The 20819-nt window shown below is 34.3% G+C and overlaps 2 protein-coding genes across 4 annotated transcripts in view; one reads left to right on the forward strand and one right to left on the reverse strand.

Moving 5' to 3' along the window:
* Positions 1-1256: 1256 nt before the first annotated feature.
* Positions 1257-10401, forward strand: LOC306869108 (sodium/myo-inositol cotransporter 2-like; the record flags this gene model as incomplete). Its single annotated transcript, XM_079415720.1, has 15 exons — positions 1257-1391; positions 1607-1678; positions 2460-2564; positions 2738-2797; positions 4314-4418; positions 4493-4598; positions 5894-5974; positions 6060-6265; positions 6722-6857; positions 6946-7053; positions 7167-7317; positions 8095-8263; positions 8902-9117; positions 9534-9672; positions 10007-10401. 15 exons carry the CDS (start codon positions 1257-1259, stop codon positions 10210-10212), a joined length of 1995 nt encoding a protein of 664 aa, XP_079271846.1. The 3' UTR covers positions 10213-10401.
* An 18-nt stretch (positions 10402-10419) lies between these two features.
* Positions 10420-20819, reverse strand: part of LOC306869105 (rho GTPase-activating protein 17-like) — a 32267-nt gene continuing 21867 nt past the window's right edge. The window contains exons 17-21 of one of the 3 annotated variants that reach the window (XM_079415715.1): positions 19221-19451; positions 17727-17845; positions 15905-16300; positions 13016-13062; positions 10420-12024 (exon numbers count right to left, since the gene is read on the reverse strand). In XM_079415715.1, the coding sequence (XP_079271841.1) occupies positions 13055-13062; positions 15905-16300; positions 17727-17845; positions 19221-19451 (754 nt within the window). In that variant the 3' untranslated portion in view covers positions 10420-12024; positions 13016-13054. Of the gene's footprint in view, positions 12025-13015; positions 13063-15904; positions 16301-17726; positions 17846-17885; positions 19452-20819 lie in introns of those variants that run through there. The other 2 variants (XM_079415716.1, XM_079415717.1) reach the window with 2 other exon arrangements.

The raw sequence follows: 20819 nt of genomic DNA on the forward strand, positions 1-20819 counted from the left end.
TGTCATTACTGTTTTGGTAATAAAACACCCTTACATTTTAACCAGCGTGAAGTGTTACATGAAGGCGATTGGAGTTTGATCCCTTTGATCGGGGAGAGATCATCTCAACACTACTAAGAGAAACTTCTGAGTTCATTCATTGGAGACCCTGCTGTCCTATTTAAATGGACCTTTTACAAAGTTAAAGACCTCTGTCTGTTTCTGACCTGTTATTTAGGTGAGTCCTTAACTATTGCTCCACTGTTTCTCTTTATTGTTTATGTAGTAATGGCTAGACGTGTATGAGAAATCAGCTTTGTTCAATTCTGCAGGCTGAGAAAGTATGTTAGTATGCTTGATGGGTTTGAATGATATTTAATGTGCATATGTGAACATTAATGGATATCAATAAGTATCAGTAAGAAAAATTAATGACTAATGGACAACAACTAACAAATTATGTTCCGATTTTGTTTAGGTTGCTGCTGTTGCATTTTTACTGACCTATTTAAAGTAAATCTGTCTAAATCAGTCAAATATTGTTTAGTATACATACTTGGGTATTAATAATTAGTATGGCAGTTACTAATGTGATTTTTTTTTATTGTCATCTTACAATGATCATTTCTAGGCCTAGAGGTTTAAAAGTTTCTAAATTGCGCTTTAGAAAGAGATTTAATTAGTTTAATTCAGTATTATGAACAACCGGAAAAGTCATGGAAATTCACTGGTCAGAAGTTGTGGGAACCCTTTACTAGGTTACTAATGGTGTGATATTTACAGAGTTTAAGGTGGAAGAAAATGCAAATGCCTTTACAATCTTCAATACTAAAATAAAACTTTACAGCTTAAACCTAAACAATAATTATCATGCAGGCTGCTAAGCATGCTTGCATATATTTCTCTCTTCTGTCGAGAGTAAAATTGATTAAATCCTGTATATCTGTGAGGAAACATGGCTTCTTTATCAAATTTGGATTTGAAAGCAGAAAATGCGAGTATGAGTTTTTCCCTGTTGTCTTTTCTTAGGAGTTAACATTTTAGTTTTACACTCCATAGGGAAACATTTGCCATTCCTCTGTAACTTGTACCCAGTATCTCTGTGATTCTTTGAAAAGCATTAACATGCAAATACAGGCTAGATAATGTATAATCAGCGAAGACATAAAGCTATGTCTTCATATCGTTACATTAAGTGTGTTTGTCAACGTGTGTGGATGAGAGCGATTATCTACTGTCTGTTATCTCAAAAGTGACACACACCTGAGAAACTCTTCATGGCTACCACCGAGCATCCCGTCGTTTCCCCTTCCCCCACCGCCGAGGACACATCGCCCCCGACCACCCTGGCCGCCACAGATATAGTGGTGCTTGTCATCTACTTTCTCTTGATTCTGGCAGTGGGCTTGTGGGTAAGTTTACTGAAATCACAAAATGCTCAGCTGTATCGTGATGGTGTATTTCACAGTGACAAAACTCTCTATAATAAGTGTTTGCGGGCTTCTTGTTCTCTCTGTAATATCACACACATCGTAGCTGAATTTTACATCTGTAAATATGTTACTTATCACATTTATGGCTTATCATCTTGTATATGGCATATTTATAACCTTTGCTCACTCAACAGTCCATGTGGAAGACCAAGAGGAGCACAGTGGATGGATACTTCCTTGCTGGCAAAAACATGACTTGGTGGCCGGTGAGTGAGTAAATCTCTCTCAAACCATGTCCTCAAAGCATATATATTTGCATAAAGAAAATGAAGTCTATTTTTAGGACCATTGACAATTTTGACATTATTTTCATTTCTGTAATGCAAAAAAATACATATATAAAGTGTTACAATGTTGCTACCAAAACATTATTGCATAAAGAAAATGAAGCTTATTTTTAGAACCATTAACATCTGCCATTATCTTCATGACAATTAAGCTCAATTTCCCCACCGGTTCTTCTTTCTGTAATACAAAAATGTATTTCTCATTACTGTCATGCAATTCGCATGCATATTACAATGTTATATTATTATCACTGTTATATAATTATAGTTTTTGTTAATATTTTGAATCAGATATTATTTTTATATTTTCAGTTTTCATTTAAATTTGAGTTCATTTTAGTCATTTTGTTGTGTGTTTTTAATGTTTCCCGTTTTTATTCATTTCAGTTTATTTAGTTATTTTAGTAAGAAAAAATAAGAAAAGCTGCCTTGGCAACTAGCTGAAATATCTTTTTTTGTAAAGTTTGTTTTTTATATATTTTATTTGAGTTAACGTTTAATTTATGTCAAGGAAAATGGTTTATGGTTTTAGTTTCAGTTAACGATTTTTGTTATATATAGTTATGATATTAGTCAAAATATATTTTTCTTCCCTTTTAATATTGGGGTGAAATTTGATCTGGGGAGATTCATGTTTTTAGATATGAATATGAATCTTGGATCAAGTGTAATTTCTTTTCCATGTGTCGTGTTTGTGCAGGTGGGCGCCTCTCTGTTTGCCAGTAATGTGGGCAGTGGTCACTTCATTGGTCTCGCCGGCTCTGGGGCGGCAGCGGGTATCGCTTCCACTGCTTATGAATGGAACGTAAGCACACGAGATCTACAATTTAAGAGCTATAGAGTACATTACTTTGCTGAATATACCACTTTATAGATACATTATGTAAAAAGACATAGAATTCTGTGAATGAGTGCCGTCTTTCTGTTGTGATATAGTTAATGTCTCAGAGATTCATCATGTCTCATGTTGATGTGCAGGGCATGCTGATGGTGCTGCTCTTGGGCTGGCTGTTTTTGCCCATCTACATTGCATCAAGGGTGAGACAGCAACAGAATTCAGTAATACATACACATACACAAAAAAGTCTAATGCTAACAAAGGCTGCATTTATTTGATAAAAATACAGTAAAAACCGTAATATTGTGAAATATAATTACATAATTTTTATATATTCTAAAATGCACAGCTGAATTTTCAGGATCATTACATAGTGTCACATGATCTCACAAAAATTATTCTAATATGCTGAATTGCTGCTCAAGAAACATTTATTATTATTATTATCAATGTTGAAAACAGTTCAAAGTTATTTTTTTGGAAACCGTGATACATTTTTGTCTTGAACACTTTATATAATATGTGTTAATGATTTATTAATCAAAGTTATTAATGCTTAACAGATTATTATATATTCACAAATCTAGAAATATGAGATAATGTGCTTGTCAATGTTTACTAATGTACTTATTAAACATGTTTAACAGATCATTATTTAATGCAAATTGAAATTCTTACAAATGCCATTAAAGTTTCAATTCATACGCACATGCACTTTAAAAAAAAATCTACAAATGAATTTAACGGAAATTATACAATGATTAAAATCTTAATTGTTAATGTACTTTTGAATGCTATCAAATGTCATTAAACATCAGTTCACATATTAGCTAATGCTCTTCTTTACATTTACAAATATGCAATATGCACTTCACAGACTATGCATGTTAACATATTAATTATTAACTCATAATCACAGCCTGTAAAGGTCACATATTTGGCCTTTGTTTGTTGTGTAGATCTTTAATCATTTATTAATTGTGTTCATGTTTTATTCAGTACCCAATCTAAAGCGGAAGCTATTCATAATTTGTAAATGTAATAAACATTTATTAATCATTATTACCTTTATGAGCAGGAATCTCAATAAAAAGTGTCTTAATGGCCTGAATTCACCCCTATTTACTCATCTTTACAAATTATTTGTTCATGTTTTTGCAGTACCCAATCTAAAGTTGAGACTATTCATCATCTGTAAATATTTATAAATGTTTATTAATCATTTATGGCCCTGGACTTTTAGCTACTGTAACAATGTTTGTGTAAAAGGTGGTATATAGTGGTGTTATTAATATAATACATTAACAAAAGCTTTAAATCATTGTATAACATCTGTTAAAATCATTTGTAGAGTTTTAAGAAGTGCATGATCATATGAATTGGGAGATTAATGACATTTGTAAGCATTTTGTTTTACATGTTTTACATTTCTTGCTATTTGAATAAATATTAGGCTAAGTAATGCTCATTATATAACGTTTAAAGATTTATTAATAAAAGTTATTATAAAGTGTTACGTCACTGGTTGTAAATGTATCTCCTGTCACTTTTAATCAGTATAACGCGTCCTTGAATAATATTAATTTATTTGAAAAAAGCTTACCGACAATTTTTTTTGAACGGTTGTGTATACATAAATATTTCCATATGCAATTGTGTTCTTCTGGTTGTTTCTGCAATTCGTGAGAATAAAGATGATTTCCCATTATTTTGCAGGTCACAACAATGCCCGAGTATTTACAGAAAAGATTTGGTGGAAAAAGAATTCAGTTATTTCTTTGTGTTTTATATCTATTTATCTACATCTTCACAAAAATATCAGTAAGTACGCTCGATTTAAAAATCTAATTCCAAGAGCAGACTTGGTGAGGATCTCTGTGTTGCTCTGTGTGCAGGTGGACATGTATGCAGGAGCTGTGTTCATCCAGCAGGCTCTGCAGTGGAACATCTACATCGCTGTGGTTTTGCTCCTCAGCATCACCGCTCTCTACACCATCGCAGGTCGCATATTTTAGCACTTTTTAGGGCTGTTTACACCAAGAACGATAACTGTATTAGCGCCCAGACTAAAGCACGATAACATTGTCTTTATTATAAGCGTGCTGCAGGTAACTTACGTCATCTTCCGCACGCTTTAAATCATTGTTCTCAAACTCAATTCCTGGAGGGTCACAGCTGTGCACAGTTTAGCTCCAACCCTAATCAAACACACCTGATCCAGCTAATCAAGGTCTTTAGTATCGCTAGAAACTTCCAAGCAGGTGTGATTTGGGGCTGGTTGGATCTAAACTCTGCAGAATTGAGTTTGAGACCACTGCTTTAAATGCTCGACTTAAAGCTTTCAGCTTTCAAATTTTGTAAGTTTTAATATGAAATTCAACAAATAAATACCGTTTCGGCGCACCTAGCTAATTCGTTGTAGCGCCAGAGCAATTGAAAACTAGAGTTGCGACAAGCTTTGATCTCTTTAATAAATATACATGTATCTACTAGTCTAGTTTCTCAAAAGAGTATTGCAGGTCATAGGCCTACTTGCTTACTTATTTGTGAGTTTTGCATTTGATAATTAACACTATAAACTTTTTAAATTTCACTTTTAAAAAATAAAGTATATACATATAATGATACTGGTATAAGCACAAAAGTGATTAATCAATTTAAGTAAATACTGAATTAATTTTAATTTGAACGTTTAAAATGGTGCTAAAAAAAGACATGGAACTGCATTCAACAAAAGATTGTATACCCTTATGAATTGGAAATCTCACTCCAAGCTGAGAGCTTTTTAAATTTCATTTCTTTTTACCTTAAAATATCAGCTTCAGAATCATTCTGATGGTAGCGACGAAATTCTGTGAAAAACTATGAAATGCTTTACGACAATGATACATTTGCGACAATAAATAATGAGCTCCAAATTCGTAAAAATACATAAACTAGTTCTTACTTGCAAAAATCTTACTTCACATCAAATAAATAAATAAATAAAAACCACTCCTTTGAAGTCACATGTATTCTAATTGTCTGTCAGCGTTTTTATGGTTCACCAGCTGGAAAAAAAATACTTTTGAAAGTTATTCCAACAATATCGTTCCTGTGTCGTTGTTAATTGTAGAGCGGATGTCCCCATTCTCACAGAATCTCAATGATTATTAAAACTTTATAGTTATAGTTGAGGTCTGTTCTCAGCAAGAACGCTAACTACATTAGCAGCGTGGACTTCTCTATTCTCATCAAATCAGTTATGAGGAAGTTTTATAATCTGCTAAAGCATTTCTTGACTGATGTGGTTACAGGTGGTCTGGCAGCAGTGATCTACACCGATGCAGTTCAGACTGTCATCATGGTGATCGGAGCCCTGATCCTCATGGGCTTCAGTGAGTGACCATGACAGTCATGTTGATTTAAGTCTTGATGCCTTTAATACAATAATAGTATGCTCTTCTCAATGTTGCTGTGAAGGTTTTACAGAGGTTGGGGGATTTCAAGCTGTCCTGGATAAGTATCCTCAGGCCATTCCCTCCATCCGAGTGCCCAACACCACCTGCGGGATCCCACGGGAGGATGCCTTTCACATATTCCGTCACCCTGTGACCTCTGACCTGCCCTGGCCGGGGGTGATCCTGGGCATGTCCATACCCTCCATGTGGTACTGGTGTTCTGACCAGGTAAAGAACCAGCAGTGTTGATTGAACTTACTTATTTTGAACACCTTTCTCATGATGGTTTCTATCTATGTAGAAGTTCTAGAACTATCGATCCAGATATACTGAAGTAGATCTATCGAGAAGTAACTAAATTCATGTTCTACATCTGTCTAGATCTAGTGATGTCATAAATTCTAGCTAGAGTGAAGCTCTGGATCTTTTAAATTTTATATTAAATAAGTTCTATATCAACCGAGATTCAAGTTCTAGCTTGCTAGACTGAAGTTCCTGGACTGTTGGAAAGTTCTAGTTTAGACTATCTAGCTTGTTCTAGAACTTTCTATATACTGTATTTATCAACCATTTGGAACACCTTTTTAGCCTTCACCTAGTAATCATTCATAAGACCTTCGAAACCTGCCCAGTGACCACATACCTTCCAAACGTAATATATTTTGTTGTCGTTTCTTTGTGAAGGTGATAGTGCAGCGTTCACTTGCTTCCAAGAACATTGTGCATGCTAAAGGAGGATCTTTACTTGCTGCTTACCTCAAAGTTCTGCCCTTCTTCATGATGGTGATTCCAGGCATGATTAGCAGGATACTTTACCCAGGTGTGTCTGAAATAAACACCGATGTTTAAGACCTTTGAACATCTAAATGCACAATTTGTTATCTTAAAATGTATGTGAATGTGTGTAGATGAGGTGGGCTGTGGAGACCCGGATGTGTGTAAACAAGTTTGTGGGAATCCGGTGGGCTGCTCAGACATTGCTTACGCCAAACTGGTCATGGAGCTCCTTCCTGCAGGTATCAGTGAGATTCCTTGATTATTTACTTATATGTAGGATGTTTTTCTATAGTTTTCAGTTTCTAGAACAGATGGCTGCGATGAATCATTTTCTTCTTGTGTGTTTGTCAAGGTCTGAGGGGTTTAATGATGGCTGTGATGTTGGCTGCTCTCATGTCCTCTCTGACTTCCATATTCAACAGTTCCAGCACCATTTTCACCATGGACCTTTGGAGAAACATCCGCCGGACTGCCTCCGAGTGGGAGCTCATGATTGTGGGGAGGTAAGACATCGACAAGTTGTTATACAAACTAGATTATGAAAGGACAATTCATAAGTTTCTCCATCCTGTAAATGGCTATTTGCATTTAAAAGTACCCAGAAAGACTTAAACATTGGACTGTTTAGTTAGAAATGAAAGCCAGATCTAACGTTGGCTTGCATCTAAGGTTGCAAAGAGGCGGTAAATTTCCAGAAACATTACAGAATATTTGGAAACTTTCAGAAAGTGTCTGAACATTTTTCACCACTTTGCAACCCTACTTGGATCAACCTGCAACAATGACAATGACAGACTCTTGGTTAATTAAAACTAATGAAATATCAAGGTCTAATGATGTTGTAACGCTGTGTGGATATTCACATTATGATGTTTTAACATGTTGGTTTTTGATTACCAGAGGCTACCTCACAATTAACTGTCAGTGTTTAATGTCAATGTGATGTTTGAAAGACATGGAACTTTGGTTACTTAAAACCACAACTTAAGACCAACAGTATTAGTCAGTGTTCTACGTCAAATTGACATTGGCATAAGACATTGTCCTAACATTGAATTTTGATCACCCAGTGTCAGAACTTACATTCAACCAAATATCAACATCTAATGTTGGGTGGCTAGAAGCTGTTAACAAATAAAATCCTTCTTTTGTTGGTGAGCGTTTGTTTCTGGTAAATGAATCTATTATTGTCATTCTACAACTGCAAATGCTATATTTGTGTTCTCTTGTAAAGCTGGACTGTTTCAGCTGCTGTGTGTGTGTTTGTTTCCATTTCAAAGAGTGTTTGTGTTGGTGTTAGTGGTGGTGTCAGTGCTGTGGATTCCTCTGGTTCAGGCCAGTCAGGGTGGGCAGCTCTTCATCTACATCCAATCTATCAGTATGTACCTGCAGCCCCCCATAACGGTCGTCTTCTGTGCGGGATGCTTCTGGAAACGGACCAATGAGAAGGTACAAAACTAGATATTTGTATTCAAAAGATATTTTGCTTGTTGCTTTGTCTGTTTTTGACAGTCATTGACGTGAAAAGGTGATTTTTTTTCATCTCACAATTGTCATAGTTTCAACTTTTTATCTCATAATTATGACTCATAATTTTCTTTTTGTCATGACTTACTATTTCATGACTCATAATTTTGTCCTTTTGTCATAATGACTTTGTCTCATAATTATGACAGTATGCCATAATTTCAACTTTTTAATTTAATACGTTATCTCATAATTATGACTTAGTATCTCAGACTTCTCAATGACAGTTATAATTTCACGTTTTTATCCCATAATTGAAACTTTTATCTCATAATTATGATTTACCAAAGCATTTTTTCCACCACACAGTCTATCTAATGTATGAATTTCAGAAGGTTATTTATCATCCAGCATGAATTGTTCAATATTTCACTGTGCTCAATATTTCAATATTAAATTTATTTTGGCATCATCAGAGTATTTGAAGTGCACTTTTTTTTTTAATTTCAGTTTGAACACACTACTTATTTATACTACAAAATGGCACAGAATAGTGTATAAATATGCAATTATGACACACCTGGCCTCTTGTTTAATTCATTTTTGTTGCATTGGTGTAGGGTGCATTCTGGGGTCTGATAGTGGGCATGGTGGTGGGCTGTACAAGGATGATTCTGGACTTCGTCTATCCAATACCACAGTGCTACGAGAGCGACAGCAGGCCTGACATCATCAAATATGTTCACTACCTGTACTTCTCCATCATTCTCACTGTCCTCACACTCATCGTGGTTGTGTGTGTTAGTCTGGCTACAGAGAAGCCCAAACCGGAGCAGGTTAGAAAACACACACACACACACACACACACACACACACACACACAAAAGACCAACCCTAACCCAGTTTGCAATTTCACAAAAATCATACTTTGCATTCAGAAATGCCTTCTCATAAACCTTAAAGGGATAGTTCACCCCAAAATTAAATCATTTATTTGCTTTCATGTTGTTTCAAACCAAACAGTTGACGGTAGCCACTGACTTCCAAAGTCTAGAAAAAATACTATAGAAATCAATGACTACCGTCAACTGTTTGGTTACTGACATTTTTCAAAATATTCTGTTCTCTACAGACAAAAAGAAACTCAAACATGTTTGGCACAGCTTGAGGGAATGACAGAATTACAATTATTAGGTGAACTATCCCTTTAATTTGGGAAATACACTCATATAAAGGGTTTGTTATTTTCCAGATCAGTCGTTTGACGTGGTACACGCGCTTTGATCCTGTGAAAGAAAGCAAAGAGGTTGTGGTTTCAGATCTCCAGACGATCGAGGATGCCACACAGTACTCAAAAGACATGGAAAATGATGCATATTCTACAAAAGAGGGTACTTTGTCCAATCCATATGCAGGCACAGATAAATGGTGTTGTAAATTTATCCCGATCTATTTCTATGATAGTCGTTATCCAGCAGAGGGAGACAAAGTCATTTCATATTTTTCAATGAGGGGAAAGATATGAGAATATCTAAACTCAAAATTGGAGGAGCTGAAATATTTTTAAGCACACAATGACAAAATTCACATGTACTATCTGAACATCATTGCATTACATAAAAATTGCAATCTGCAAACAAATGATATAAAATGCACAACATCTATGTAGATAATACTTGTTTTGATCTGGTTACATGTAATTCTGAATGCATTATTTGTCAGCAGACTCCAGCAATGCGGGTTCATCTAAACTCAAATCTGCTCTGTTCTGGATCTGTGGAATGGAGAAGCAGAGAGGAGAGAAACCCAAGTCTCCTCCAGAGGCTTTGACGTGTTCCCTCGAGGAAGACCCCTGTATGAGACACCTGGTAAACGCCAACCTCATCATCTGTATATCAGTGGCCGTGTTTCTCTTCGCTTACTGGGCATAGGCACTTGTCCTTTTTAATGTATTGTTTATTGTGACTGGTGTGAAAGAAAATCTACATGCAGTAGGCTGTGTACTTATATTATAAATAAGAACATTGGTTTATTATTGTCATCATAAATCAGTTTAAATTTTTTTTTGCAACCAACACCACCAATTTGTCCTTGATGTTTCTGTAAATTAAATAGTATTTAAAAAAACAACTGATTTTGGTTTCTGTAATTAAGCATTTTATTAGATATATAATCAGAAAACAGTCGCTGTGTTGAAAAAATGAATTTGTACAACATTTGTTCATCTGAGGCACTGGAGAACATGAACGAGAATGGAGGAAATGTGCACACAGACGTACAAAAAAAAAAGTCAATATGTACAATTAAGAGCCAATTAAAGATAACATCCACAAGACGCTTACTCACTCTTGAAAGGAATAAATGACTTTGGCTTTCTAGCTGACGGTTCCTGAGCTTGACTGATCCATTAAACCTTTCATTCACATTTACGTCGTCAGTGCTGTTTTTGCATTGCATACAGCATGAAATAAACCCCCTAAAGCTCTGACACAGGATCATACGCTTTTAAAAAAAAGCATCTTTGGTCAGTTTGAGAATGAAGTATTTCATAATAGTGCACACAGGGTTTATTTTAATGGTCAACAGTGGATGTATAAATTGGTACTTGGTAGTACATACTCCACTAAAGTAAACCCTGTAAAACACAATTACAATTGTTAAAAACTACTAAACTAACACAAAAATGACATAACACTACACTGCAGTCAGTATTGCACCCCAGGAAAAATACTTAAAAATACAAATCTTATGCATGTATTAAATCAATTGTATCTGTATAACCATTATTTTTCTTAAGCTTTTTTAAATCCAATTTTTGTCAAATCTTAAACGTAGTATTAAAAGAGAAAAAGAATGATTAAAATAAATTTGAAAAAAAACAAACAAAAAACATTCACATGAAGTAAAGTGTGAGGGACATCAGTCACACAAACTCAGTGATTTGGTAAGTTTTTTCAAGGCACATATATAACACTTGTTATGCAAAACATCACAAAACTGAAAGACATTCATACTTGATTAAAACCCAAACCAGCCTTATGCTATTTGTGAATGAAATCAAGAATGTATAGCATGCGAACATGTGCGTACTGTTTTTTTTTTTCCTGGTATGTGGTTACAATGTGCCAGCATTGTGAGGGCATAGAGAGTTTTATATAGGGTTCAAAGATTAAAGTGAATGGCTATGTTCGGAATAGCATACTACCATACTTTTTGGGCTGTATGTACTATGTATACTTTTCAAGATGGCATACAACTTTTCTGGATGCTTTGTATACCCAGATGACCTACTATAATTGCACACTGTGCTGGGTACCAAATCCCACAATGCAATACATTGACTTGACCTTCCATTTCCAGTGTGACTTTGAAGCAAGTGTGATGACTCATTTGATCATTCTCATAAAATACTTTTTTTTTTTTTTTTAAATCTGAATGCTTAATACCTATATTTATTCATAAGGTAACTGAGGTCATGTTAAAAAAGTTTTTCATTTTGCATACTTTCACATCCATAAACTCTAATAAGAATACACTATGCAGTAAGTATGCTAGTATTCTATTACGAACATAGCTTTCCGTTGGCTGTGTGAAGACTGGACTCTGCCCACCTCACAAGGCGGTGTTTTCTGATTGGTGGTGTTCTTCCGAGAGTGTTTCTGTGGTTTCATCCTCCTCAAGCTCCGGGACAAGATCCAGCCCTGGTCCCGTCAAAGATTTCTCCTCTCCATCTCCATCTTCATCTGTGCAATCATAATGCACATTTAGGATATTTCAAAGAAAACATTTGATCATATTTCCACCAAAATTAAACTTCCAAAAAACCTGACCTGATATACAGTATTAATATTATTTTATTTAAATGATTAAATAATGATAATAATGTCGTTTAGTTGTGACATATAAACCAATAACAATACTAATATGATTTAAATATCTAAAAATGTACACAGCTGTTCAAAAGTTTGGGATCAGTAAGATTTTGAATGTTTTTGAATGAAGTCTCATGCTCATCAAAGCTGCATTTGATTAAAAAATACAGTAAAAACCATAATATTGTGAAATATTACTACAATTTCAAATAACTATTTTCTATTTGAATATATTTTCAAATGTAATGTATTCCTGTGATGGCATAGCTGAGTTTTCAGTATCATTACTCCAGTCTTCAGTGTCACATGATCCTTCAGAAATCATTCTAATACGATTTGCTGCTCAATAATCATTTCTATATTATCAATGTTGAATATATATATATATATATATATATATATATATATATATATATATATATATATATATATATATATATATATATATATATATATATATATATATATATATATAGTAACATTATAAAAGTCTTTTCTGTCATTTTTGATCAATTTATTGCATCCTTGCTAAATAAAATTAATAAAATCTGACCCCAATCTTTTAAAACTGTAGCGTATTCAAATGTAAAATAATAATATTGTTAAATAATACAGTTTCTGTGGCACAGCTAACATTCACCGTGCAGAAGCAGCCGAGGTTCATGGGTAGGGAGTTACTGTATGTTTAGGTGCATAAAGCATGTGCTGGTATTTTAGCCTTAGACATGCCACAAAGACACTGGTTAGGCAGCTTGTCATGCAGGTTAACTTGCTGTTAGTCGGGTTAAACAGGCAAAGAAAGCGTTCAGACACACATAGATGGAGCTGACAATACATCGACTGATATGCCCAGAGTTCTTACCATCGCCTGCCACTCAAACCACACCTCACAGGCAGAAGATCACACATCTGTAACAGTGCAACAACGTCATAACATGTTCAAAGGATCAAACACTGATGACGACGAACCACCAGCAAAGTGAAGCCAATCACAATTCAGACGGCTGTGAACTTCCATAAAGCCAAGCCAATCCAATCACATCTCAGCCTTTTAAAGTCAACATAAAACATCGTCTGCAACCCATTTTACTTCTATAATATATCACAATTAATTGATTATACAACTTACAACCACCAGTGGTGGAAAGTTTGGAGTTGGTAAGATTTTTTTATATTTTTGGAAAAATATTCTTTACAAATTTGAACATTTCTTTGATTAAAAACACAGTAAAACTGTAAAATTACAAAATATTATTACAATTTATAATAACTTAAAATGTAATTTATTCCTGTGATGCAAAGCTGGGTTTATTCAGCGTCACATGATCCTTCATGAATCACTCCTATATGCTGATTTGGCGCTTAATTAGCACTCAATTATTAATAACGACTCATTATTATCATCAATGTTTAAAACAAGTCTTGCTGCTTAAAATTTAGAACTGATAATTTTTCAGGTTTTTTTTTTTAATCATAAATGTCTTTACTGTAACTTTTGATCAATTTAATGCATCCTTACTGAATAAAAGTAGTTTATTTCTTTCTTACCCCAAACTTTTGAATGGTAGCGTATCATGGTTTCCACAAAAATAATAATCAGCACAACAGTTTTCAACATTGATGATAATAAGAAATGTTTCATGAGCAGCAAATCAGCATATTATTATGATTTCTGAAGGATCATGTGACACTGAAGACTGGAGTAATGATGCTGATAATTCAGCTTTGCATCACAAAAATAAATTACATTTTAAAATATATTCAAATAGAAAACAGTTGTTTTAAATTGTAATAATATTTCACAATATTACTGTATTTTTTTAATCAAATAAATGCTGAACGTAAGCGACATATGAAGTGTATTTTTCTTCAGATTAACGTGTACTAATGAACTGTGCTAATACACGTTCCTGATATTATTGTGCAAAGTAAACAGGGTGAGTTTTGACTTCATGTTGGCTTTTCGGATGAAGCTCTGATGGCAATGAACCACCAAAAAGAGTGTCATTAAACTCTGAAAGTGGTGATTTCTTTAATCAATGCTAGGAGCATTAATCACGGTGGTGGTAATGTCATTAAACGTGGCAGCATCGCAGCTCTCTCTCATGCAGTAAAGCAGGAGAGCGTCTGAACCTCAGGCCAAACACTGAAGGACTCCTGGCAGCTGCTGATATTTCCACAACCGCTGGAAACGGATCCGTCTATCGCAGCATGTGGTTTCACTGACCCAAACTTACGACTGAGATTATTACATACGATGCATCCTACAGTCAGGCCAATGATGACAATCCATGTTATGAGGGATAAATGTGAAATCCAGACATAAAGATTTGTGTGTGTGTGTGTGTGTGTGCGTGTGTGTGTGTGTGTGTGTGTGTGTGCGTGTGTGTGTGTGGGGCTGAAAGTCAATTTCGGAAAGTCAAACACTAAACTGAAATAATGGATGCCAGGGACAAATAAACATAACAAAGGTGTTGAAAGGCATGATGAATAATAATAAATTATGATAATTAACTGTCACGGAAGATTCCATTTTCCAAGAATAGAATTCATCTTTCAAATGAAGACTTTTTTCTTTCTCCCTGATCAAAATGTTACTTCTTTGGATACATTTCTGTTCAACTTCAGCACTGTTCTGTTTCAGGAAGACAATATTTGAAGCCAAATTAAACATACAAATTCAAACATTAATATTCTATCGATTACATGACATTCAAGGAATATTTCAGGGTCAATACGAGTTCAGCTCAATTGACAACATCTGCGACCTGCTGTCGAGTATCACAAAAAAATGTTAACTTATTCCTTAATTTACAAAAACTAAAACATTGTTTAGTTGTACATTTATTATGATTACCTTTAGAGACTTTCATTGTAAGTGCATTTCTGTAAACAGGCTTTTTGCCCGTTTTTACTAATTTCATTTTAATATTTTATTAATAAAATGTAAATTATTGTATTATTATTATTAATTTAAAATGATTTCCATTTTATATTTCATCAGTATTTTACATGTCATGGATGCTGTCCATTGTTCTAATGAATTTAACAAGGAAAATTCCTTTTCATATTTCATATTCAATTTTATTATTTTTAATTAATACAATACAATTATTATTATTTATTTACAACTACTTCCATTTTATAATTCAGTTCATACAATTGCCCTCAGGAAAAGGATAAATGTGCCATTTTCTTTTGAATTTCCATATTATTTTTATTAATGAAGAAAAACTTCTGGATGCTACCATAGAGCTTGCAATTTGGTCATATGCTGTATTTGTGCTTTTTATAAATAAATAAAAACAATTTATCATTTTAGAATTATTATAATTATTTTTGATAAAGTATTTAATTATTTAAATTATGATTTTTTTTATGATTATATTGGCTACACAATGTACAACATTTTGCCCATATGTTGTATTTTTACAAATAAAATTAAATAATGAATCATATTATAAATAAAATAACCTTTTTTTTAATATATAAAAGTATGAAATTATTCCATTATTATTTATTATAATTACATAGGCTAGACATTGTAAAAGATTTTGGTTTTATTTAATATTAATAAATTAAACAATATTAAAAAAAAAAACTAAATTTGTATATTTAATATTTAAGGATTTATATTTGAATATAATGTATTATAATTCTAAACAATTATTATTGTTGTTGTTATTATTTATTTTATTTTTTTTGCAAAAATGTCAGCATGTTGTTGGAGTTTTTTCATGATTTTCCTTACCTGAGATGATCTTGGATCCAGAAACACAGACACCGTTGGCGCCATCACTAGTCGGTTGTGGTGGTGGCGGGCCAGCGGTTTTGGGTCGTGCTCGAGGGGTGGGCCTGGGGCGCAGCTGAGAGCTGTCGTAAGGAGGTGTTCTGGGAGGGGACGGTTCAGCTTCTTCTGTGCTCTGGGGAGGAGGCTGGGAAGGAGGCTGAGGAGGAGGGTGGCTGGGGGCATGGATGGGGGTCTGGCTGCTGCGGCGGGGTGCGATGAGAGGCTGAGGGATGCTCGGGGCTGAGGGCTGGTTTGGTGTGGGCTGGTTAGGTGTGGGTTGGTTAGGTGCCGCTTTTACGCTCTGAGGTGTGGGATGGGCGGCCTGTTTGGGAGGTGCTGGCGCTTGTTTCTTTGTACCTGAAACCAAATGGTCCAGACATGATTTTACTGGCTAACTGACAACATGCATTTTAAAGGGTTAGTTCACCCCGAAATTAAAATTCTGTCATTAATTACTCACCCTCATGTCGTTCCAAACCCATGGTCACCTTTGTTCATCTTCAGAACACAAATTAAGATATTTTATTTGTTGAACCCCTGATGTCACATGGACTATTTTAATGATGTCCTTACTACCTTTCTGGGTCTTGAAGGTGTCAGTACCCTTGCTGTCTATGGAGAGTCAGAAAGCTCTCAGATTTCATTAAAAAAAATCTTAATTTGTGTTTAGAAGATGAACAAAGTTCTTACGGGTTTGGAACGACATGAGGGTGAGTAATAAGAGAAAGATCTATCCCTTTAAGGATGCACTGATTATTACATTTTAAATAATTAGCTTCTAATTAATTATAGCTGAAAAATGTCCAAATACCAAATAGCTTTTTGTCAGAAATAACTCTGAATTTTAATTAACTAATTTTGCAAATATAAACACAAATAAAAAAAATCTATCCTTTTAAATGCCACAAGTGAACTTAGGCATTACAACATTATAATGTAAATGCATATTAATTTTGAGATTAGCTAATGATTAAATGTAGCAGTGTTATTAAATTATTATTTTAAAGATTAAGTTAGTAAAAGTAAATGTAAAACTTGGGAAAATGATCATGCAAAATTAACACATTAACAATATATAATATATACACTACTGTTTAAAAAAAAATATCTTATGCTCACCAAGGCTGAATTTGTTACATCAAAAATACAGTAAAAACTGTCATATTGTGAAATATTATCACACCTTAAATTAACTGTTTTCTATTTGAATATAATATATAAAATGTAATTTGTTCCTGTGATTCAAAGCTGAATTTCCAGCATCATTACTCCAGTCTTCAGTGTCACATGATCTTTCAGAAATCATGCTAATATGCAGATTTGATGCTCAAGAAACATTATTATCAATGATGAAAACAGTTGTGCTGCTTAATATTTTTGTTTTCAATTTCATATTGTTTATATTTAATATTTTAATACATAATGATCAGTTTAAAGCATCCTTGCTAAAATATACTATTAACTTTTTACTTTTAAATGTAAAAAGGCTTTAAAATGTACAGGCTTTCCTGTAGCTCAAATAATAGAGCATGGCGCTAGCAACGCCAAGGTCATGGGTTCGATTCCCAGGGAAAAGCAAGAGCTGATAAAATGTAAAAACTGTAACTTGAATGCAATGTAAGTCGCTTTGGATAAAAGCGTCTGCTAAATGCATAAATGTAAATGAAAGTGTATTCTATATTGATTGATAACTATTAAAAAAACTCTAATGTCATCTGATAACCAATATATTGCACATCCCTAGATCTGAATAAAGATATGAGGGCGGATAATAACTGCTGACCTCTGCGGCTCAAGAATGGACTGGGGCCCTTAGGACCTGAGGTAGAGGTCACCACATTCAGCTGAGCGGGCGTCCCACTCGAACCTCCCGGGCCGTTCCTCATGGCAGGGGGTGTGTTACTGTGGAGAGAAGAAAAGCAGGGAACTTCTATAATGGGATCACACTGCAGGATGTATACACAGGTCAGTTTACATGCAGGGACGTTAAAATGTAGTGGTCCAAGTTGAGTTAATGACTTGCACTGAAAAGTTAATACAGATATATATATAGTACATGCCTTAAGGAAACACAGTTAGCAAAGTTAGCAGTGTTTTATTCTGCATGCAGTGCATCTTCTCTACTAAAGAAAGAACAAGCAATACAGAGAAAGGCAAGGCAGGACACACAAATTCAAGCATCAGAAAATATTCTACAGAAAAGAGACACAAAGGATTTTGGCCCTGACTGGGATAAATCAGCATGATAATTTGATAAATTATCCTTAACTTGAGATTTGAGAGGCATTTGCTTCAATCTTCACGATTTAATAAATCAAAAACAGGAAAACAGATTGGGAAACTTGTCTTTATCATATTGACCAGGGTTTTTAAAAGGTTTTTTTTTTTTTAATCCAAGGGCCCCAAGTGTTTTGCAATGGACTCCCTAAAAAAAAATGAAAAAATAAAAATATGATGTGTAAAAGACTGGCTGGAAACAAACCAGAAGAAATACATAAAACTGTCCATAAAAATATAAATACAAATAATTGGGATTAATCTAATGATTTAGGTTTTATCTAATGATAAAAAACAGAACAAAACAAATCATAACTTCATAATGAACATTTAACAAACTATATTTTATTTTTAATTCATTTAGAAACAAAAAAATCCTGTACACTATCCCAGAATGCAAAAACTATCAAAATTTATTAAGCAACGTTTTGTTTTCATTTAATTTTTTTTATTTCATTTAATTATTTAATTTTATTTTTTTTGCCCCACATTTTCAGTTTAATTTTTACGTATACATACATACATACATATACATACATTTATATATGTATGTACAGTACATAAGTACTGAATTCTGGTAAACCCTACATATATTCACTGGGAACTGTAAATTTGAGCAATGACCATGTCTAGATAAATTTAGAGTAAAAATTGTCTTTATCAAGGGTCCAATGATAATATCTTATAGCTTTCCGGTGATCATTTTCTGATTATAAACGTGTTTTGAAGCAAAAACAACATGAGAATGGCACAAGAAGACGATGTACAAATGGCGGCATTTGATTTTTGCCATTCCAGGTCTCCTGAAAGGTTTATAGCCTTACTCTGAGATTGTACCCAATTGTTAGCCATTTGACTGATTTTAAAGCAGCGTTCTGAAGCAATAATCAAGAGAATGGCACAAAACGATGTGCACACGACACACAGATTTCAGCGGCCGGCTCCTGACATCTGGCAGCGGTTGGCGAGGTAAGGTTTTTGCGGTCGCACCAATCCTTACCTATTCTCCGCAGTCTGCTGAACTAAAGGCTGAAAGGTCTGGGGAAGCGCAGCTCCCGCCTGCCCAGCCTCCAGACCCCCGCCAGTGGGCGACAGAGGGGAGGGCTCAAACACGGGAACCCCCCCATCGTCAATGGGAGGCAGAGGGGGCTGGAAGGTAGGCGTGGAGTGCTGCTTTTTATTTACTGTGCCAGCTCTACGAGGGGCGATTTCCGGCTGTTTGTTAGCAGGGCTACAGGGAAGAGGGGAGACAGCATGAAACACTCACACCAGAGAATGACAGTGGGGTATTAGTCTCCACAGAAGGGAAGGAGGAGAAGGACAGGACCACCGCCTGACCACTGGGACAGCAACCAGAGATGTGTTGGGAACGGATGAGATTTCAAATGGTTTGTAGAATATAAAATATAAAATACATACATATACATTTATATATATATTTTCTGGGACTCTTTCTGCATGTTATAAAGTTACGCCACAGGAAGAAAACAGGTGACTGTTTACCATTAAAAAATGGTCATTTATTAAGGATCGCCACTACTGTGTGTTGACCCGTGAGACCCGTGATGGTTGCTATTAATAGGCAATAAATATCAAATATAGTGCACACTATGCAACTGAATGTTGCATCACCAAATTTAAATATATATATATACACCAGTAAGGACAACAAACTTTGATAGATTTTATATTTTGCCACTAAATTTAATTCCAAAACCTTTAAAAAAATGTTGTGTATGCTAAGCATTATACCATAGTTAAAAATAAGTATTCTTTCAGTGTTTAGTTGTTAACTAAAACTATTAAAATTTGTTTTTACTTTAAATAAAGCTATCTATCAATAATATATAAGTATAATATATACATATATAATGTGTCAAATAAAATAAATATATACATTTCACATTTTTGGTTAAGTTAAAGTACTAATGTGACTAAAACTAAAACTGAAAATGAAACAAATATAAAAATGACAAAAGCAGATCAAAAAATGATGTCATAAACCCAGTATTGTATATTATAAATACTGTCAGCTCTTTGACAAATTGCTTTAAGTCGCTTTGGATAACAGAATTGGCAAAATACATAACTGCAAAATTACTAAAACGTAAACTAAAATTTAAAATGTAAAAAATAAAAGCTAATTAAAATAAATAAAAACTGTACAACAAATATATGTATAAAATTCTGTATATGTATATAAATACTACTAAAATAACACTGGCATTACTTCAGGTGTTTATTAATGAAGCAGTCAAATCTCTTAGAAAGTGACTGCAGCAGCTGGTGACGTTCAGCTGAAGGACTCTCCTGTACCTGAGGCCAAGAAACAGTCACCTTTTCAAGCTCTGAACGTTTGGTATGATGGCCTGCGGGAGAGGAACTGTTTGACACATTCTGAACATACCAAACCAACACTGAACACTTCCTGCTTTTATATTACTGGAATTATAGAAACTAGAACTGCATTTACTAGAATACAAATCATTTCATTATAACCTTTCATTCCTTTTAATCCTGCATTAGTGCTTTTGAAATGCAAGTCAATAACCTGACTCGTTTCTTTTCTGAATTTGGCACCCATTTCGTAATCATGAAA

This window comes from Barbus barbus (assembly GCF_936440315.1).
Source record: "Barbus barbus genome assembly, chromosome: 4".
Taxonomy (NCBI): Eukaryota; Metazoa; Chordata; class Actinopteri; order Cypriniformes; family Cyprinidae; genus Barbus; species Barbus barbus.